The 19303-nt window shown below is 35.0% G+C and overlaps 1 protein-coding gene across 2 annotated transcripts in view; it reads left to right on the top strand.

Moving 5' to 3' along the window:
• The window catches only part of LOC106883588 (ethanolaminephosphotransferase 1), a 134559-nt gene that overhangs the window by 87956 nt on the left and 27300 nt on the right, over window positions 1-19303 (top strand). For both annotated transcript variants that reach the window (XM_089357264.1, XM_089357263.1), the window contains 3 exons: window positions 5632-5743; window positions 9631-9679; window positions 18747-18927. In XM_089357264.1, coding sequence (XP_089213390.1) covers window positions 5632-5743; window positions 9631-9679; window positions 18747-18927 — 342 coding nt within the window. The remainder of the gene's footprint in view (window positions 1-5631; window positions 5744-9630; window positions 9680-18746; window positions 18928-19303) is intronic.

Genomic DNA, 19303 nt, shown 5'->3' with positions numbered 1-19303 from the left:
TCTTTGAGTGACAGTGTTATAAAGGTCATATGTTCTGGTTATTCTTGGTGAGCCCTTCACATGTACCAAAGATGGTAAATTGGTGAAAAGAGAAGAAAAAGTGTTAGGATCAGTCAATTATATAATCATAGATCATAAAAGCAAACTAGTTTTTTTTCTGTTCCCTGTTAAGGAATATTGTGGCAGTTGCTCTGAAATAACTGTGAGCACCTCACAACTAGCTATGTCATAATACAGTACTGGATGGACGCATTCCAGAATAATGACTGAGGGAAGAAAGTCAGGATTCAAAATGTGCAACATTTCCCCAGTATACATCATATTTGCCATTTGCTTTTAACATCCCTCTCAGAAAGATATCCTTTCTTTCTTATTTCCCGTAGATGACTAGCTTTTCTCTACTATATGCATACATTTACTCCTTCCACCCTTTGCTTCCCTCTCTCTATATTTAGCCAATATGTAGAAAGTCTGCCAAATCAGATTGGAGCCTGGTGTAGCCATCTGGTTTCACCAGTCCTCAGTCAAATCGTCCAACCCATGCTAGCATGGAAAGCGGACGTTAAACGACGATGATGATGATGATGTATGACTTTTGTCCTCTTCACTTTCTCTTACTCCAAATATGCATGTTTTCATGGTGTGAATTTGTTTTATTGGAGATTTTTTAACTGAAACAAATTATTCTTCATGATAACTCTTGTAGAATCATGATATAAATAGACTAATTTGTTTTCAAATCCAATTATACACATTTAGAAGATGGGATTAGATCAAACTAGCTGAAAGTTTGTATGTTTCTTTTTTGAGCTAGGCATTGAATGAAGTTAAAATTTTTGTCAGAAGGTGAATGATTTAATTGTTTTTAACCATTCAACTTTCTGCTCAGCATGAATAAAATCTATGGCATTACCTTGATAGATATTATTCATTATGAATTTGGAAGGCATGACCGAAAAATTTTCAAGTTTTGTTATATAATACTGATCGAAAGTGTTCTAAATGATATTTTCTAATGTTCCATGTTTTTCATATTTAACATTATATTATGCATTAATCATAAGCAAGTTTTTGATGAACTAGACTGGTGGGGACTTAAAATTGTTTCTAAATTGTATCAACATCACTGTGGTGTGCATCTTTGAAGGTATGTCACAGTAAAATTGTATGAAAAATGTAACTATGGGAGCAGGAATATTCAACTGGATCTGTGTCTCAAATATTAAACCCTGCCATTGGTCAACTCATTTACAATGATCAGCCTTCTGTCTTAGTATGGCTTAATGAGGGCACACTGTATTTTGTATTGCAATTTGAAATCCAGATGTAATGTTATGCTGATTTTCCAGTCAATATAAAAGTTCTGTTTGATTTGGCTTCAGTTAAAAAAATGTTATATTTGCATAATATGGCTTTATTCATGACATTACTTTGCTTCACCTTGCTTTCTTTCTCTCTTTGAGGGCTACTTTAGAATAAGATTTCATCTAACAGTAGTAACTTAACTACAGTTGAATATTTTAATCAAACAAATAATGATTGCAATTAATGAAATGAGCACAATTTCAAATATGTCCTGTTTATTTTTGATTAAAGTAAATGGGAAATGCATTAAACAGTTATTTTGAAATTATAATTAATTTGTTTTACATAAATAACTTTCATTTGCATCAGAGTTTTATTTGTTTTGCAAGTGATTTGATCTGAGATAGTCTGTGGAAACTGAAACAGTTACAATATGGAAGTCATGATGATTCTTAAATCACACATGACTTTCCAATAAGTATATACCAGTTAATTTGTAACTTCAGAAATGTGAAACTATGTTAAATGAGTTGCAGGGATTTCTTTCTGAGTGCTTCAAGTCTTCTGCGTTTATCTAGTGTACTGAGTTGTCTATACTACAGGGTGTTCACAAAGTCTGGGTATATGGGGATTAACACATACTTTAAGAAATTATTATTTCGTATATTTAATTGTCTATGTTAAGATTTTATTTACTCCATGTATCCACATGGGGATTAATACATACTTTAAGAAATTATTATTTCTTATATTTAATTGTTTATGTTAAGATTTTATTTACTCCATGTACCCAGACTTTGTGGACACCCTATATAATGGTAATTTTAATAATTGTTGCAGTCAATCTTCAACATGATGGAATCATATGCTAGTGAATGATCTGATTCTTGGTGTAAAATGTAAGGTCACTGAAGATTTAGTGGTTTGTTGCAAAGAGCAAAACCTGATTTCAAGCCATACTAAAACAATTGAAGGGGAATTATCTAGGAATATCAGTCATGTAAAACACGATAATGTCGTCATTGACTTATGGCCGATTGACTTTGATGATTGGCATGCCAGCTCCCAGCAGCAATAATAAAGTTCAACAGAAATCTAATAGGTTTAATTTCTTAGAAATTAACCCATCTATGGATGATGTCAGCTAACAAATGCTTCCCCAAGACATTGAAGCAACCTTGTCTTTGTTTATAAGACTGCTTGAGACTCCTAAATTTTTTACTAATACCTATATATAGTATAATACAGAATGACTTTTACTTGAGAAAATACCTTAATGTAAAGATATAAAACAAAGCTATATATAGGCCTATAGGCTGATTTATGACCAAATTGACTTATGACCAGTTGTGGTTGATAACCTGTACTTGAATGAATGCTTGCTGTAATGTATATAAAAGTGTCAACCAAATAAAATCACTATTAAAATGAGCAGCGGAAAACAAGTTTCGGTGACTCCTTGTTAATGAAATCTGGTGAAAGTAACGGGCTGATAACTGAATTTTTAATACAAAAATAGACACTGTTGAATTTACCACAATCTACAAAGATGAAAATTTGCTACAAATTCCACTTCATGGATATATATTTACATTAAAAGAATCACTCAGTAAAACAGTTCAGTGGATTTTAGAATAATAATTGGATTTAAAGTAATAAAATAGTTCGGCGGCACTGGCATCGGCCATGACTATGATTTCACTCAGTTCAATAGGTCTTCACAAGTACAGCAGATTGCCCAACGATTGAAGGGTGCTTTTAAACCAGCCAGTTATGCGACACTAGCATCGACCACGGCTATGATCTCACTTGACTTGCTGGGTCTTCTCAAGCACGGCATATCTCCAAAAGTCATGGTCACTTGTCATTGCCTCATTTAGGCCCAACATTTGAAGGTCGTGCTTCACCACCTCATCCCTTTCTGGGTCTACCTCTTCTACAAGTTCCCTCCACTGTTAGAGTGTGACACTTCTTCACACAGCTGTCCTCATCCATATGCATCACATAACCATACCACATCTGACGCTTCTTATGTCCAACTTTTCTCTCAGGGCACTTACACTCTGTCATGTATGCACACTGGCTTTACACATCCAGTGGAGCATATAGTGGCTTCATTTCTTTTAAGCCTACACATGTCTTCGGTAGTCACAGCCCATGTTTCACTGCTTGTACCATGGCTGTTTGCACCCAGGTATCATACAGTCTACTTTTCACTCTGAGCAAGAAGCTTTTTGTTACCAGCAGAGGTAAGAGCTCTCTGAACTTTGCCCAGATTATTCTTATTCTAGCAGCTATTCTCTGAGAGCATCCATCCCCACTACTAACTTGGGCACCTAGGTAACGAAAGCTATCAACTACTTCTAGTTTTTCCCCCCTGACATGTGAAAATTGAAATGAGGTGTATAGTCATTGCAGCAGAATGAGTATGCACTCATGTAAAACAATAGTTGAATGAATGAGCATAAAAATGTTAGTCAAATGAAACTACTATTATAATGAATAGAGAAAAACAAGTTTCAGTGACTCAGGCAGATTATTTACAACCACATGCTCTCCTTGTTGCTAACAGTCACTTATTTCCAAACAAAATATTTACCCTAGCCCTTTGAACAATAAACAGCTAAATGGCTAGGCATATTTGCACAGAAAATAGAATTACAAACAACTGACACTATTATTTACAATCAGTGCATAAAATTTCCCATGAGAAAGATAAAAATACATACATGCATGCACACACACACACACACACACACACACTGGGTTTCTTATAATTTTTTCTGCTGATTCAGTCACAAGCCATTGGCCATCATGCAGTCATTGAAGAAAACACCAATCTACATGCAATGAGAATGAAGTCTAAACCAGTGATTCCAAAGTGAATATCTTAACCATACAACCATCCATGCATCTGGATTTCAAATTGCACAACAAAATACAGTGTGCCCTCATTAAACCATACTAAGAGAGAAGGTTGATCATTGTAAATGAGTTGACCAATGGCAGGGTTTAATATTTGCGACACAGATACAGTTGAATGTTCCTGCTCCCATATTTACATTTTTTATACAATTTTACTGTGACATACCTTCTTTCATATATATGCTACAGTTGAAAGTAAGGTACATTGAAAATCAAAAAATAAAAAAGCTAACATGATATTGTAAAAAAAAAGCCAAGACTTCCACAAACACTTCACAAATTGCCAATACAGGTTTAAATTCCTCCACCACACCTGTAGGCTCTTATGTACCTAATAATATAGTCTGACAGATATATTAGTAAAAACACAAAACATTAAATCAAAGAGAATAGGGACACTTGTCAACAATTTCAATAAAAGAGCTTGTAATACTAGAATTGATTGAAGAGGTGTCAGCTCTTTACTTTCAGCAGATTTCATTAACATGAGTCACTGAAACTTGTTTTTCTCTATTCATTATAATAGTAGTTTCATTTGACTAACATTTTTATGCTCATTCATTCAACTATTGTTTTACATGAGTGCATACTCATTCTGCTGCAATGACTATACACCTCATTTCAATTTTCACATGTCAGGGGGGAAAAACTAGAAGTAGTTGATAGCTTTCGTTACCTAGGTGCCCAAGTTAGTAGTGGGGATGGATGCTCTCAGAGAATAGCTGCTAGAATAAGAATAATCTGGGCAAAGTTCAGAGAGCTCTTACCTCTGCTGGTAACAAAAAGCTTCTTGCTCAGAGTGAAAAGTAGACTGTATGATACCTGGGTGCAAACAGCCATGGTACAAGCAGTGAAACATGGGCTGCCTAATGTTTCATTTGATCCTTTGCAAACAAAGAAAAGTGGGCATTGAAACAATAATGATTGTATTGAATGTCCAAAGACTAGATCAATAAGTTGAAGTGTTACCAATTACAGCATATTAATATCCTCACAGCCTTGCAATAATAGCCGGATTTAATATATGGCAAGTAAAATTAAGTGAAAATGTGGGTGTGTAGCTGAGAAGCAAACTTCTCAGCAGTGTAGTGCTGGCTTCAGCTCCACTATGTGAAACCTTGGGTAAGTGTCATTTCCTATTGCCCTGGGCCAATCAAACTGAGTAGATTTGGTAGATGGAAACTGAAAGAAGACCATCATGTGTGTTTAATGAGGGCACTAAGGTTGACTTTGCTTTTCATTCTTTTGGGGTCGATAAATTAAGTACCTGTGAAAAACTGGAGTTGATGTAATCAACTAGTCCCCTCCCGCAAAATTTCAAGGCCTTGTGCCTTCGGTAGAAAGTATTATTATTATTATTATTGTTATTATTATTATTGTTCTGTTTCTATTTAATTCCAGGCAATGACAATCTTTTATTTAGTAACATATTTTGGTGGCTATGAAATGTGGAAATTCATAGTACCAGTCCTTAATATTCCAGCATCTGTAATGGTTGAAATAATTGTACATAGTAAGTTGTAAACTATTTTTTTCATCCTATATTTTGTTCAACCTTTTGTGTCTGTATTTCATTAGACTACCCATATTTTTTTTAATTAATTCACCAGATAATAAATTTTTTGCAGTAGTTAGTAAAATATCAGTAACATATATATTGTAATATTATTCTGGTGTTAATCAACTGAAATCCAATGCATCATTGTGGTTTGATCCAGTTTTGATTGAGATTTTAATTCCAATACGAATACATGAGTAAGGGGTAGTCTCTGGCAGGTTGGGTTAGTGCCTTTGCTATGAGACGAGTGTACAGTTTTTGGTAAATATTATAAGACATGTTAATAAATGACGTAATATCTGTGGCATCTAAAGTTCTTCCTGATAAAGGGTAATTTGTATCTAGGCTTGTTTACATCTAGTGCTGTTCACACATTCTTAAGATTCCTCCCTCTTTCTCTCCAATGACAGAATACATTCTTAATACTCGTACTTTCATTTTCTCATGTCATTACAAGACTCAAATTGTTTTGCAAATTTAGGTATTTACTGAGATATTGGTTGGAATTTAAAAAAAAAAAATTTTCTTTATTTTATTTTATTTACATGTATATGTGCATGTGTATTACCTTCTAAATTTCATTAACTTGAAAAAAATAGGCTGTTATGTGTAAAATTATAATTTAATGCCTGATATAGTTTATAATCTAACAATTTTATCATTTATTCAGCATCTTCATAACTCTAGCACTGTATCTTTTATTTGGTTGGGTAAAAAAAAAAAAAGTTTTTTTTTAAGTGAAAATAAAGACGCCAGTTTTAAACACAAAGTGATTTATTTAGTCTGTGGTGCAATTATTGTTTCATTCCAGTATCTTCTGCCATCTTATGGGCAGATGTATTATTCCCTGCTCAAAGAATTTCCTGTCTTTATTGGTAAAAATTCTTCCTGGTGAATTTCAATATCCTCTTCAGAATGGAAGGTTTGTCCACTGAATGAATTTTGAAGAGACTGAAATAGGTGGAAATTTGATGATGCAAGGTCAGGTGAAACTTTCCAGCCAAGCTTCAGTAATGTCTGCCACATTTGCAAAGAAGTGTGTTGTCTAGCATTGTCATGATGAAAGACAGTGCCTTTACAGTCAGCAAGTGCTGGATGCTTCTGGTAGATTGCTACATTTGTTTTGTCCAGCTGGGCACAGCACACATCGAATTGATGGTCCTGTCTATTGGAAGAAGTTCATAAAAGATAACACCCTTCCAATCTGACCAAATTGAAAGCATGACCTTCTTTGGGGGACATCCTGCTTTGCAGGTTGTTTGTGGTGGATTGCAAAATACTTTCTTCACGTTTCTGCAACAAATTGCTGATGAAAATGTTTTTGGTGGAGTTACCTGCCTCATTCAATTGATGTGAGCCCTAACATCAAGCTTGTTGACATAAGGTTGATGCAGTTGGTTTTCAACACTTGATTTGAATATCTGTGATTATCTGGGTCATAATGGGGTGGGGAGGGGGTTGGTATTGCTGTTAATCTCAGTTGGGCGGCCAGAGCAACGTGCATCTGAACAGATAGATTTTGCTATTGAAATCTCAGAAATCACTTCTGGCACACATTGTGCATCAGTATTCCCTCCATACACAGTGCATATCTTCCTGCAGGTTTCCACTGCTTTCTTGCCTTTTTTAAAATAAAAGCACAATGTTTGTTTTGGTTCTCCACTTTCAGAGTGATTCCAAGCACACAAAATTCAATCTGTCTCTAAACAAGTTTATGTTGAACTACACTGAATTATCAAGTTTCTAATGAGTGTGCATGCACAAGAGACAGACTGAAGTTAGCTACTTATTAGAGTGTTTCTAGTTTAGTTTTCATAAAGACTGAACGGATTTTTTGGCCAACCCAATAATTCTGTTAGCTTGTAGGGTGGTCTAAATCTGCAGGGTTACTCTACTCTCGAGTATTTCTTATTTCTTTATTGCCCTCAAGGGGCTAAACATAGAGGGGACAAACAAGGACAAAGGGATTAAGTCAATTACATCAACCCCAGTGCGTAACTGGTACTTATTTAATTGACCCTGAAAGGATGAAAGGCTAAGTTGACCTTGGCGGAATTTGAACTCAGAACGTTGCGGCAGATGAAATACCGCTAAGCATTTCGCCCGGCGTGCTAACGTTTCTGCCAGCTCGCATGAGTCTAATCATTTGCTTATGAAACTATTCAATGTCAGCACTGCAAATCATCAACTAGATCACTTGTTTCCATTGTAACCATCACCTAACCCATCTGTTCCCACTGTAAACCAGCAATTAAGCCATTGTCTGTTTCCGCTTAAAAACTATCAACTAAGCCACATTTATGAAATTACTTTTGGTGATGTGGACTACCTCTAATTTCCTTGGTCTCAGTCTTGGTCTGCTGAGTGAAGCAGCAGCATTTCTTTCTTGATGCTTGTTGGTGGTGGTGGTGGTGGTGGTGGTGGTGGTGGTGGTGGTATATCAATTTTTGTCTCTTTGGTTGTGTCCTCTCTTATGTTCACCTTCTTGTTCCTTAAGTGTTTACTTTGACATCTCCATCTTTGTCTTTTTCCCAGCTACTCCCACCCACTCTTATATAATGTGGGATAGCCATGAAACTCCTTTCTACCAAGTCACCTGTGCTTGTCCTATTCTCTCTTATACTTTAGCCTCTCAATGCCTGGCATAAAGCCACCACCCTCTCTCTCTGTCTCTAATACTTTCCCCTGCACACTTGTTGAGATTTTATTTTTCCTAGGTGGCAAGATACTTGGAAACTATTAGTGCTGGTGGTATGCAAAAAGCACCCAATATACATTGTAAAGTGGTATCAAAGAAACGGCGTCAGGCTGTTTGAAACTGACAAAACAGACATTGCACCCCAATATAGTCCTGCAGCTTTCTGGATCCTGTCTAATCATGCAATTGAAGCCAGCATAGAAAAAGGACATCAACCTTTTAGCATTCAGTTTTCTCTGTGAAATGTAAGGGTAAAGAGGGTAAAGACTCCCTTCGGTCATGAATGACCATGGGATTACACCTAGAAAGTTACCTTCTGAGACGCAAGTCCGGGCAAGGTTGTCTATAAAAGACCAGCAGTTGTCCATGCATACCTGTCTCCCCTTTCCCTGCCACTGATGTTATCCAAGGGAAAGGCAAAGGCTGATACAGCCGATACAGCAACTCATTTTTACAGCTGAGTGAACTGGAACAACGTGAAATAAAGTGTCTTGCTCAAGAACACAACACTGGGAATTGAACTGACTACCTCATGATTGTGAACCCAATGCTCTAACCACTGAGCCTTGTGCCTTTTTGTCAAATGTAGTGCTTATTTATTTACATTGATTTGAATTGGTCATGCATTGTCTTGTAACTTTGAAGGCGGTGAGTTGGCAGAAACATTAGCACACTGGGCGAAATGCTTAGCAGTATTTTGTCTGTCTTTACGTTCTGAGTTCAAATTCCGCCAAGATCAACTTTGCCTTTCATCCTTTTGGGTCCGATAAATTAAGTACCAGTTGCATACTTTGGTCGATCTAATTGACTGACCCCCTCCCCAAAAATATCGCGCTTTGTGCCTAGAGTAGAAAAGATTATGTTGTAATTTTAAGATTTCTGTGACATGATAGTTTATTTTTGGAGCAATATTGTCGGGAGTAAGTGTGAGAGGCTAGAGTTAGCCAGTTTGAAAATAAAACAATATTTTGGCTGGATAAGGCCAGTTTAAATGCTAAAGGGACAAATGATAAGGATGACAATTATCTAATAGTCATAATTTGGCTCCTTGAATGTACACCCAATTCTCCCTCATGCATTAAATGTAAAAGTATTGCAAAACATTTTTGATAATGTAAACTAATTTGTATTCATTGTTTTCTAGTGGGTTTCATTGGTCTTACCTTTCCTACAACCTTCATAAATATCTACAGGTAAGCAACTTTTGTATTTTTTACATTATAAATGTCCCTTGTAATTTTCCTCTCCATATTAAGTAGAAATTAAATGATTTTTAATATATTTGGAACAAAATGTATTTTGTACCTAAATTATTTCATATAATGTGGCTGTTTTTTTTCTGTAGATTTCTTTTTCATTCTCTTTTTTCTTTGTTCTTTTTCTTTTCACTTATATCTGTTTCATTACTTTTCTCTTCTATTTCATTTTGACCTTTTCTGTTTCCATTTTCTGTTTCTTGACCTTTTCTGTTTTTCTACTCTCTACCTTTGTTACTTTCTTCTCTTTGTCCTTATTTTTTTAAATTCTCTTTCATATGTCATTTTTTTATTTTATTTTTGTTTCCTCACTTCTTCCATTGTAAATATTTTTACCACCTACTCTAGTTATTTTTTTGTTCTTTGTTAAGTAGCACAGTATTGTTCTGTGTGGTAAGCTGGAAGAGGAGATATATTTAACACTCCTATCACTATAGTGAAAATACTCCTTAAGCAATGAAAACTCTGCCTGCTTTTCAATTTTTTTTTTACCTGCTTGACTGAGTATGCTTAAAATGAAGTTATTAGTAACTTGAAAAATGGGCAGAGTTTTCATTGATTAAGGATTTTTTTTTCAATGTAGTGATAAGAGTGTTATATATATATATATATATATATATATATATATATCCATCCTCCTCCCAGCTTACCACACAGCAATACTGTGCTACTTAACAAAGGACTAACAAAATTCTGAAGTTGTGTCTGTATTAAGCTATCTGTATATCATTCCTACAGCTCACTTATATATGCATTCTCCTAATTTGAACTGATCTTCAACAAGCTCTAAGGAGACAGGTGCATGCCGACCAACCGATATAAGGAACCTCTACATGATTGCCTGACCTTTGGTTTGTTAGAAAAGAAAGAAATTTCTCTCAAATGATGCTTTATCGTCTTCAAAAGAAAAAAAAAATCGAGAAATAAAAACTACATAATATTGTTCTAAATATATACTGCCTGAATAAAGACAGTTTAGTCATGACCAAAAAATCTTTTTAATCACAGCTCTGTTCAGTTAGTGTTGCTCTGGGGTTCAACAACAGCCACTACCCATAATAGCATGTCTCCATGCAATTCTTGATCTAGAAGAAATAGAACAGAATCTCTGAAAGTTATTGTTTTAGAAAAGGAAACAGATACATTGGATGATACAGTCCAAAATACACTTTGGGTTAAAAAAAAAAAATTTTAAAAACCCTGAGAAACTTCAGCTTGATCAAATCAGGGCAAGTCTAACAACTAACTTGTGGATAAGGAGTCTTTCATTGTACAAAATTCAAATGTGTATCTCTCTTCAGGGCAAAATTGTTTGCTTTTTAATAGAGTTTTTTTGAAATGGTATCAGTGCTAGACCTTCAAGGATCTGTCTTGAGATATTGTAGTTAGTAGATCACCCACTGATGGTGTGTCATATCTGAAAAAGAAACCTTTTTATTGAGTGCTGTAAATTTTTACAGCAGAAAAGTAAAATGCCCTGGTTGCTAAACAGATATCACACTATACCATGGATATTTGTCTTATTCAAATCTGATATTTATTGTCAGTCTCTTTTGCTGAACTTGTAAGTTACTGGGATGTAAACAAACCAATACCAGTTGCCAAGCAGTAGTGGGGGATAAACACATACAACAACATACACATAGATATATACATATACGACCAGCTTCTTTTGGTTTCTGTCTACCAAATATACTCATGACTTTGGTTGGCCCTGGGCTATAGTAGAAGACATTTGCCCAAGGTGCCACACGGTGGGACTGAACTTAGAACCATGTGGTTGGGAAGCAAACTCGTTACCACCCTACCATGCCTGCATCTATTGATGGGGCTTATCCGTCAGTAACAAAAAGTATGCAGTATCTATCAATTCATATAGCTCACCTTACCTTGTGCATAAGCTGGTCATCGCTGGAAGGCTTTTGGTCATAGTTTGTTTTTCAGTTATGGTTAAGCAACAAAAACTTCATCATTGTCAACAACAGAACTAATTTTAAAATCTTATTGTCTATGTACACACCTATTGAGAATGACTGTTAGACAAACATAGCAATAGTAAAGTAGACGATTTTTAAACTACTGCAATCCCTTTTTGTATTTGTTACAAAAGTGATCTTCTGCCAATGTGCAAAGTCATTGGAAGAGCAAGAACAGGTTACATTGAAACATACTTTGTAGTTACAACTCTGAGTCCAATTTTACAGCCATTTCTTTTGCTTGCAATTACTCAAGGTCAAAGCTAGGCTCTTTAGCTAATGAGATTGTAGGCAATCATATCTGCTAGAAGTATCAACCAAGTCACTTTAAAATCCCACTCTACTGTCTTAAAGGACTACATTGGATTATGTTGTCTTTGGTGTGCAATGGCTGAAAAGGTAAAACAAGCCAGATGATCACAGATGGACTGCTTTTAATCAGATCTGTTTGATCCAACCAGCTTGGATTTCAGCATTTGTTGATTTCCCTGTTATTTAAATGCCTTGGAGATTAGACCTTGAACTTTTCAAACCATCCACAAAAAGCAACAAATGTGTGTGAGATATTTCCTTAGCTGCTTCTTGTTTCAACTATTTAAATGACTTTGATGACATATCACATTTAATATTTTCTCCATATTTTCTATAATACACTCTTGGAGTGGTTGGCATTAGGAAGGGCATCCAGCTGTAGAAACTCTGCCAAATCAGATTGGAGCCTGGTGTAGCCACCTGGTTCACCAGTCCTCAGTCAAATCGTCCAACCCATGCTAGCATGGAAAGCTGATGTTAAACGATGATGATGATGATTGCATGTCAGTTGTTGGTTTAGAAGTATTACACTCACTTGTATTTTGCATCTATGTTGGGTAATGACTGCAAAAGTATGATTACGAATACAAGTGGCCAAAATAGGATTCCTCTGACAAATTTCTGGAGTAATGTTACTCAACAGTGCATAGTTTGGAAATCAAACAGTCTCTCCTGGTCAATCCTCTATTTCTCTGTATTGAGAGGTCATGATTCTTGTACTATGGACATGTAATTAAAGCCAGACTCTTAGATAGACTCTTAAAGCCAAACCAACTGGCAGGAGACCCAGGGATAGACCAAGAACTGTATCATTTCACAGTCAATATGAGAATAAATCTATTCAAAATGGAATAATTTTATACTATGTAACATGCTTTTTGGAAATGAAAAATGAATAAACTTACTGTATAAATTGGTAATGAATGGAATGATGTAATGCAAAAATTTTATTGTTAGTGATATATAAGTAATTAAAGCAAAAATATTGTATTTTTATTCTCATTTTGAATGGAATTAATCTTGTTTTGGACGGAGTTACTCCATTTTGAATGGAATTATTCTTATATTGGATGTGAAATGGGATTGTTGGATTATATCATTTGGTCATGCTTGGGAATCTAACCAGGAAGTCTAATCCTTTTGCATTAAGATTACTCTGTCAATTGTAATGTTTATTAATTCACAATTATCTTGTAGCTTCAAAACTTTGATAATGTGATTGCCTATTCTTAGAATGACATTGTGCAGGGTAGGTGTGAAAGACGGATTTGACCAGTTTGTGCATAAAACAGCTAGAATATTTGGGCCTGATATGGCTGGTTTAAATCCTAAACAGTTCAGGATAGCTGCTTCTGATAGGACCTTATGGAGGAGGTGTCTGAGGACTCTGCTCCCATGAACCTCCACAGAATAGTGTGTTGAGAAGATGGATGTGTGGATGGAACTTTTAGTTTGTTAGTGATTTGTTAGTGTTTTTTTCAAGCTGATAGTGCATTTCTTAACTCCTTGCTGATGGATTTATTACTGACAGCCTGTGCTGTGTACTGGTTGTTCAGTAACTACATAATTTTTCATACAAGGAATTTTACAGTGTATTTACAGACTCTTCTCTGTGTGGTATATTTGAAAACATGGTGCCACACACTGTGTGACATCACACTGCCCACACACACAGTGTTTAGATGCTGTCAGTATTGCTTCTTGTCTGCAAGGGGTTAATTCAGTAACAATACTTTTCTATTCTCTTCCTTCTACTCTTTGTACTCTCTTTAATTTGGTATCTAACGAAATTGCTTTAAGCTTACCTGACACGATAGCATAACAAGTGTATTGAATTTTTAAAAAAATTACTGTACTTCAAAAAAACTTACCACGATGCAAGTGGTACAATGTTGCACAAGCAAAAAAATAACAGCGCAAAAACAAATCATGTGGGATTGATTGCTTTCTCTTGTGCAAATAAAGCAACAAGATGATTACTTATATGTGGACTTGTTGAGAAAAAAGCCATTATTAGAATCACAGTTCATTTGATTCGGTCAGAGAGATTGATTAGCACCATTGCTTGCAGTAAAAAAATATTTCTGGTTGCAATAAAACTTGTGGCCTTGAAGCCTATGGCTTTTTATGTAACATATTCATGAACATTTTACTAAATATAAGCACGAGCATAGCTGTATAGTTGAGAAGTTTGTTTCCCTTTCACATGGTTTCTGGTTCAGTCCTAGTGTGTAGCACCTTGGGCAAGGGTCTTGCCCTATAAGCCTGAGTTAACCAAAGACTTGTAAGTGGATTTGGTAGACAGAAACTAAAGAAACCTGTTGTGTGTGTGTTAGTATCTCCTTGTCTCAACATTGCATGATAGCTGTAAGTGAGCATCATTATCATACAGGTAGTGTCCTTCATTTCTTATATTCTATGAAAACCTGTTTGGCCAGGGATGGGGGAAATATGTTACTTGGAAACGGATGCAGGTTGGCATCTGGTCATAGAAAATCTGTCTCAATGAATTCCATCCAACCCATGTGAACTTGGGAAAATGGATATTAAAATGATGATGATTTCAAAAGTAAAAGATTTTGTTGTGAACCTTTCAGAACTAAATCATGACTCATAACTTAAGAGCTATGCTTTTATATCTATGTCATCCAATCACTGTTTATTTGTTGTATATTTGATAATGTTTTGTTTGATTTTTTTTTTCTCATTGTACTTGAGTGAGTAAATAACTATATCAGTAGTACTAGAATGTCTCTCCAAGTTCTACTTATACTGGATTTTGAGTTAATACTGCAAGCTAATGTAAAAACAAGTTGTACTATCAGTGAATAGACTTACGCTCAAAGGCCAATTCTATCTTTCAGATACAATATATCTGGAACTACTTGAAACAGTGTGTCCTTTGTTTATTTTATACAATATGTCCTTTGGTTTTTGATGTTTTTTTTTAAGATTTAAAGATTTGACTGCTATTTCTAGCAAGTTGAGCAACTACCTAGAGGTAAACTGTATGTACCAATGGTATATATCTATAGCAGGTTGGTGAGAATTAAGAATCTTAGCCAGTGATTCTGGAGCAGTGGAATAAGCTATAAACATTAACCCTTTTAGCCTGTAATTTGATATCCTATCAAACTCAACTAGCTGGTTACCCTTCATGCAATTTGCAAGATTTATTTTTATTTTCTTCTAAGGGTAAGTTACCAGTAACAATGTTGGTGCATGAGTACCTAAACTGAATTACATTTCATCTTTCAGCAGTTGATAATATTCCACTAATACCACTGGGACTATTATAAAAGCAAAGCATGCTCAGCAGAACTTCTGACACGATCTTGCCTACTGTGACATTGTTGTTGGCAAAATAAATACCAGCATTAGTATAAATATTTGAATGAAGGTGGCTTGACAATGGCTGCTCAAAGAGGAGTAATATAAGATTTTTCTTGATTATTTTTATTTTTTAATTCCAACATTCTCTGCTACTGTTTAGTAGACAACCATTTATATACATTTACAGAAAATAACAATAACATTCATCAAATGGTTTTCTGTTTTTTTTCTTTTTTTTTAATTAAATTACTTTATAATTGAGTCTTATAATTACACTTCAAGGAAAATAAGAAGCCCTAAGCAATAAAGTGATACTAGTCTCAGTTGACAGTTAGGAATTTAAATGATGCTGCCATTTGCTGTGTCAGTCATATCCTTGGCTAGTTTACATTTTCCCACTGGGATTATAAATGGGTTAAGTTTTAAAGCTTGAGGCAATTCCGAAATCACTTTGAAACTTCATTAATTTATTGAATAGAATTAAATCTCTTACTTGTTTGTCTGTTTTTCATTGAATGCATTGATATATATTTCATTAGTTTATAAATGGCTGGTTGTTTAATTATTCACAGTCTAAAGTTTCTTTAGAAAAGGAAACTTAGTGAGCGTAATGTTTCATTGATATCCCATCTATTTCTTTCCTTGGTTTGCTTGTTTGCATTTGTTAACATTGCATTATATACAGTGTATTGGGTCACCCCATAAACAATGCAGTTTTTTTTAATAATTTTTATTTTTCAAAATTAAGTTAAACGAAGTTAATTTTTAATCTAAAATATTCTCTTTCATTTTCTACAATGCTCTTCCACCTCTCTGGTAGATTTCCAAGGCCCCTCTTTCAAAATTCACTTTGTCTGTGATGAAAATTACTCCTCCAGTACTGTTCTGACCTTGTCTACAGAATTCATATTTTTTCCATCCAAATGATTTTCAAGATTTTGGAATAAATGATAATCTGATAGGGCAATGTCTGGCGAATATAGAGGGTGGGGTATCGTTTCCTATCCAAATTGCTCCAGCCTTTGGAATGTCATTCTCGCTGTATGCAGCTGAGCATTATCCTGATGGAAGAACACCTTTTGTTTTGAAACCAAAGATGGTCGTATTTCTTCTAGCGCTGACTTGAATGACTGGTTGAATGACCAAATCTAAGCTTCTCTGCTAGTTCCTCAACAGTTACAATGGGATTTTGTTTCACCAAGGTTTGCAGGATGTCCTTGTCAAGCTCTACAGATCTTTCTAGACAAGGCTCATCTTCTAGGATGTAGTTTCTGGTTTTGAATTTCTGGAACCACCGTTGACACTGGTTTATGCTTCTTGTTTGATCCACATATACTGCATTAATATCCCTCGCACTTTCCATTGAGTTGTTGCCTTTATTGAACTCCTAAAGCAAAATATGCTGAATATGCTCCTTTGTCACCTCCATTATTGCTTTGAAAAAAATAACTGTTAAAATCGAACTGCACTCTTCAAAACATGCACTAAGAATAAGTATAAAGTAAAATTACTACCTGCTTTCATAGCAAGTTGATGCAGTTAGTTTATCCCATCCCCCTCCGACTTTTTGTTCATGCAGTTGAAAAAAACCACATTATTTATGGGATGACCCAATGTTTAGCTTGGGTCTTTACACCCTGGTGCACAGGCAAAAACCTAGATTAATTACTTGAGATTCTTGCTACCTCATATGTTTCTAAATTCCCATTCCACCAGGGTTGTTTTTATCTTCATGGAGCAATAAATTGAATACCAGTAATATGCTGAGATCAGGTTCTGTGTGGGCCACTGTCAGAAAGACTGTTTCTGTTCCAGCTTAGGTGTCTTTTTTAATAAAATTCTGAGCCAGAATAAAGTGGTTATTAATGGGCAGTTAATATGCATAACAATAACACTTGTAGAAATAATACATTTCTAAATCTCTCAGATTTATGCAGTAGCAGCATGATAAAGTGATAGTATGTTGTCAACTTAATGTGACAGTCCCATAAAAGGGAAGAATGCTACTGTTATTTAGCCCTAGGAAATACCGTTTCCTGTTGGACTTGACACATTTTCTGTGTCCTTATGTTTCAAAGTGGAGATAAGCACTTCCACCCAGCAAAACCAGCATCCAGAGACTGATGATGAGCAACGACTCTGAAACTAATCTCTGGATGCTGGCTTTGCTGAGTAGAGGTGCTTATCTCCACTTTGAAAACACAAGGACACAGGAAATGTGTCAAGTCCAACAAGAAACGGTGTTTCCTAGGGCTAAATAATAGTAGCATTCTTCCCTTTTATGGGACTGTAACATTAAGTTGACAACATACTATCACTTTAATAACACTTATGTTAGATTGAGTTGGCACATCTTTATCTCCAATACTTGAAGATACTAAGTGATTTATTTAAGCTTATCGAAATCTGTTGACTCATAACATATGTGATGTTATCTGCCCATTAGTTACCTTTACAACACCTTAATGATTTTTTTTTTTTTTTTTTTTCCTTTTTTTTTTTTCTTTTTTTTTTTTCCTTATTTGTCAACTCAGAAGGAAAATTAATGCCTAGAATAGTCTTTTGAAACATTTCTCTTGTTTAAGAATAGCAATAACTGGAGGAAATGCAGTTCATTTAAATTTTGATTTCTTGGGTATCAGTGACTTGGCAGAAAACATGGACAAAGAAGGATTTAAAGATTTTTAGAGAAAATCAGTGACTTTATTGTACAGGTTTTTGGTATGAATTGTAATGTGAGCCAGTGTCTTGAGAGTGTTGATTATACTTGCAAATAAAGTAGAAAAATTTAAAAGCATTTTGTACCAATCAGGAAAGGAAATTGTGATTTCATTTTTGTTATCTTTCACAACAGGTACAGGCTTGTGTCAGTGGCTTACAAAGTTAGCTTTGCAACCACATAGTTTCAGGTTTAATACCGCTGTATGGCACCTTGGGCAATTGTCTTCTACTAGAGCCTTTAACTAATCAATACCTTAAATGTGAAGTTTGGCTGACAGAAACTGGGCAGAAGCTCATCATGTATGTGTGTGTGTGTGTTTCTACTTATTTTCACTTTATTATTTGAGCAGAAAACAGTGATACTTATTCATGCTTCCCGCCAACAATATGTCCTATAACTCAGCAGTTTCAGTTTTTTTGGCATGTGAAAATCATTGGAATAAAAATACCTTACTTGAAAAATAAGGGTTAGCCACAAGATGGGCATTTGGTAAGGTGTAGAAAACTGCTTCAGAAAGTCTCGTCTAGGATTATGATGAATAAATTTTGTTTTTGTAACTACAGAATGTGGTGTCTTGTTTATAATTGGTATTATAGGATATGTCAATGTTATTGTTGCCTATTATTATACAACTGATGTATTGTCTGGTTGTTTTCTTTAGGTCATACAAAAATAAAACTGGGAAAATGCGGTCTTTTCCAGAAGCTACGCGGCCACTAGTTTCTACATTGTTTCTTTTTACATTGCTTCTTATCTGGGCTATTTTCTCTAAATATGAAATTATGGAGAAACATCCAAGGCTGTTTATGTGGACCACTGGTACAACCTTTTCTAATATAGCTGTAAGTATTTCTGCTGGCGAGAAAATTACTTTCTCATTTTTTTTATTTTGGCTATTAGCATTAATTTTTAAATTATCACTGTGAGAGTTTTATTAATTAACCTAATCATGCAGCTGAAAAATTTCTCTCATGTTTACAGTTTGTATGTCAGCAAGATAAATACTCTATTAGGGTGTGTTCTACAGGACTGATGTTGTAATCAGCTTTCAGAATTTGTTGTTGTTTAACTTAAGACCAAATATGTTCTGGAGTAAAATATTCCAAAATATTTCAGCTATTACTGTTTCATATTATTTTCAGACAAATATATCCAAAGCATATTCCAATATGTCTTCCCTTTTTTTAAGATGATAATGTGTACTAGAATATGCTTCCT

The sequence above is a fragment of the Octopus bimaculoides genome, chromosome 9, assembly GCF_046866305.1.
Source record: "Octopus bimaculoides isolate indiv1 chromosome 9, ASM4686630v1, whole genome shotgun sequence".
NCBI classification, from domain to species: Eukaryota; Metazoa; Mollusca; class Cephalopoda; order Octopoda; family Octopodidae; genus Octopus; species Octopus bimaculoides.
This window is presented reverse-complemented; position numbering and strand designations above follow the sequence as displayed.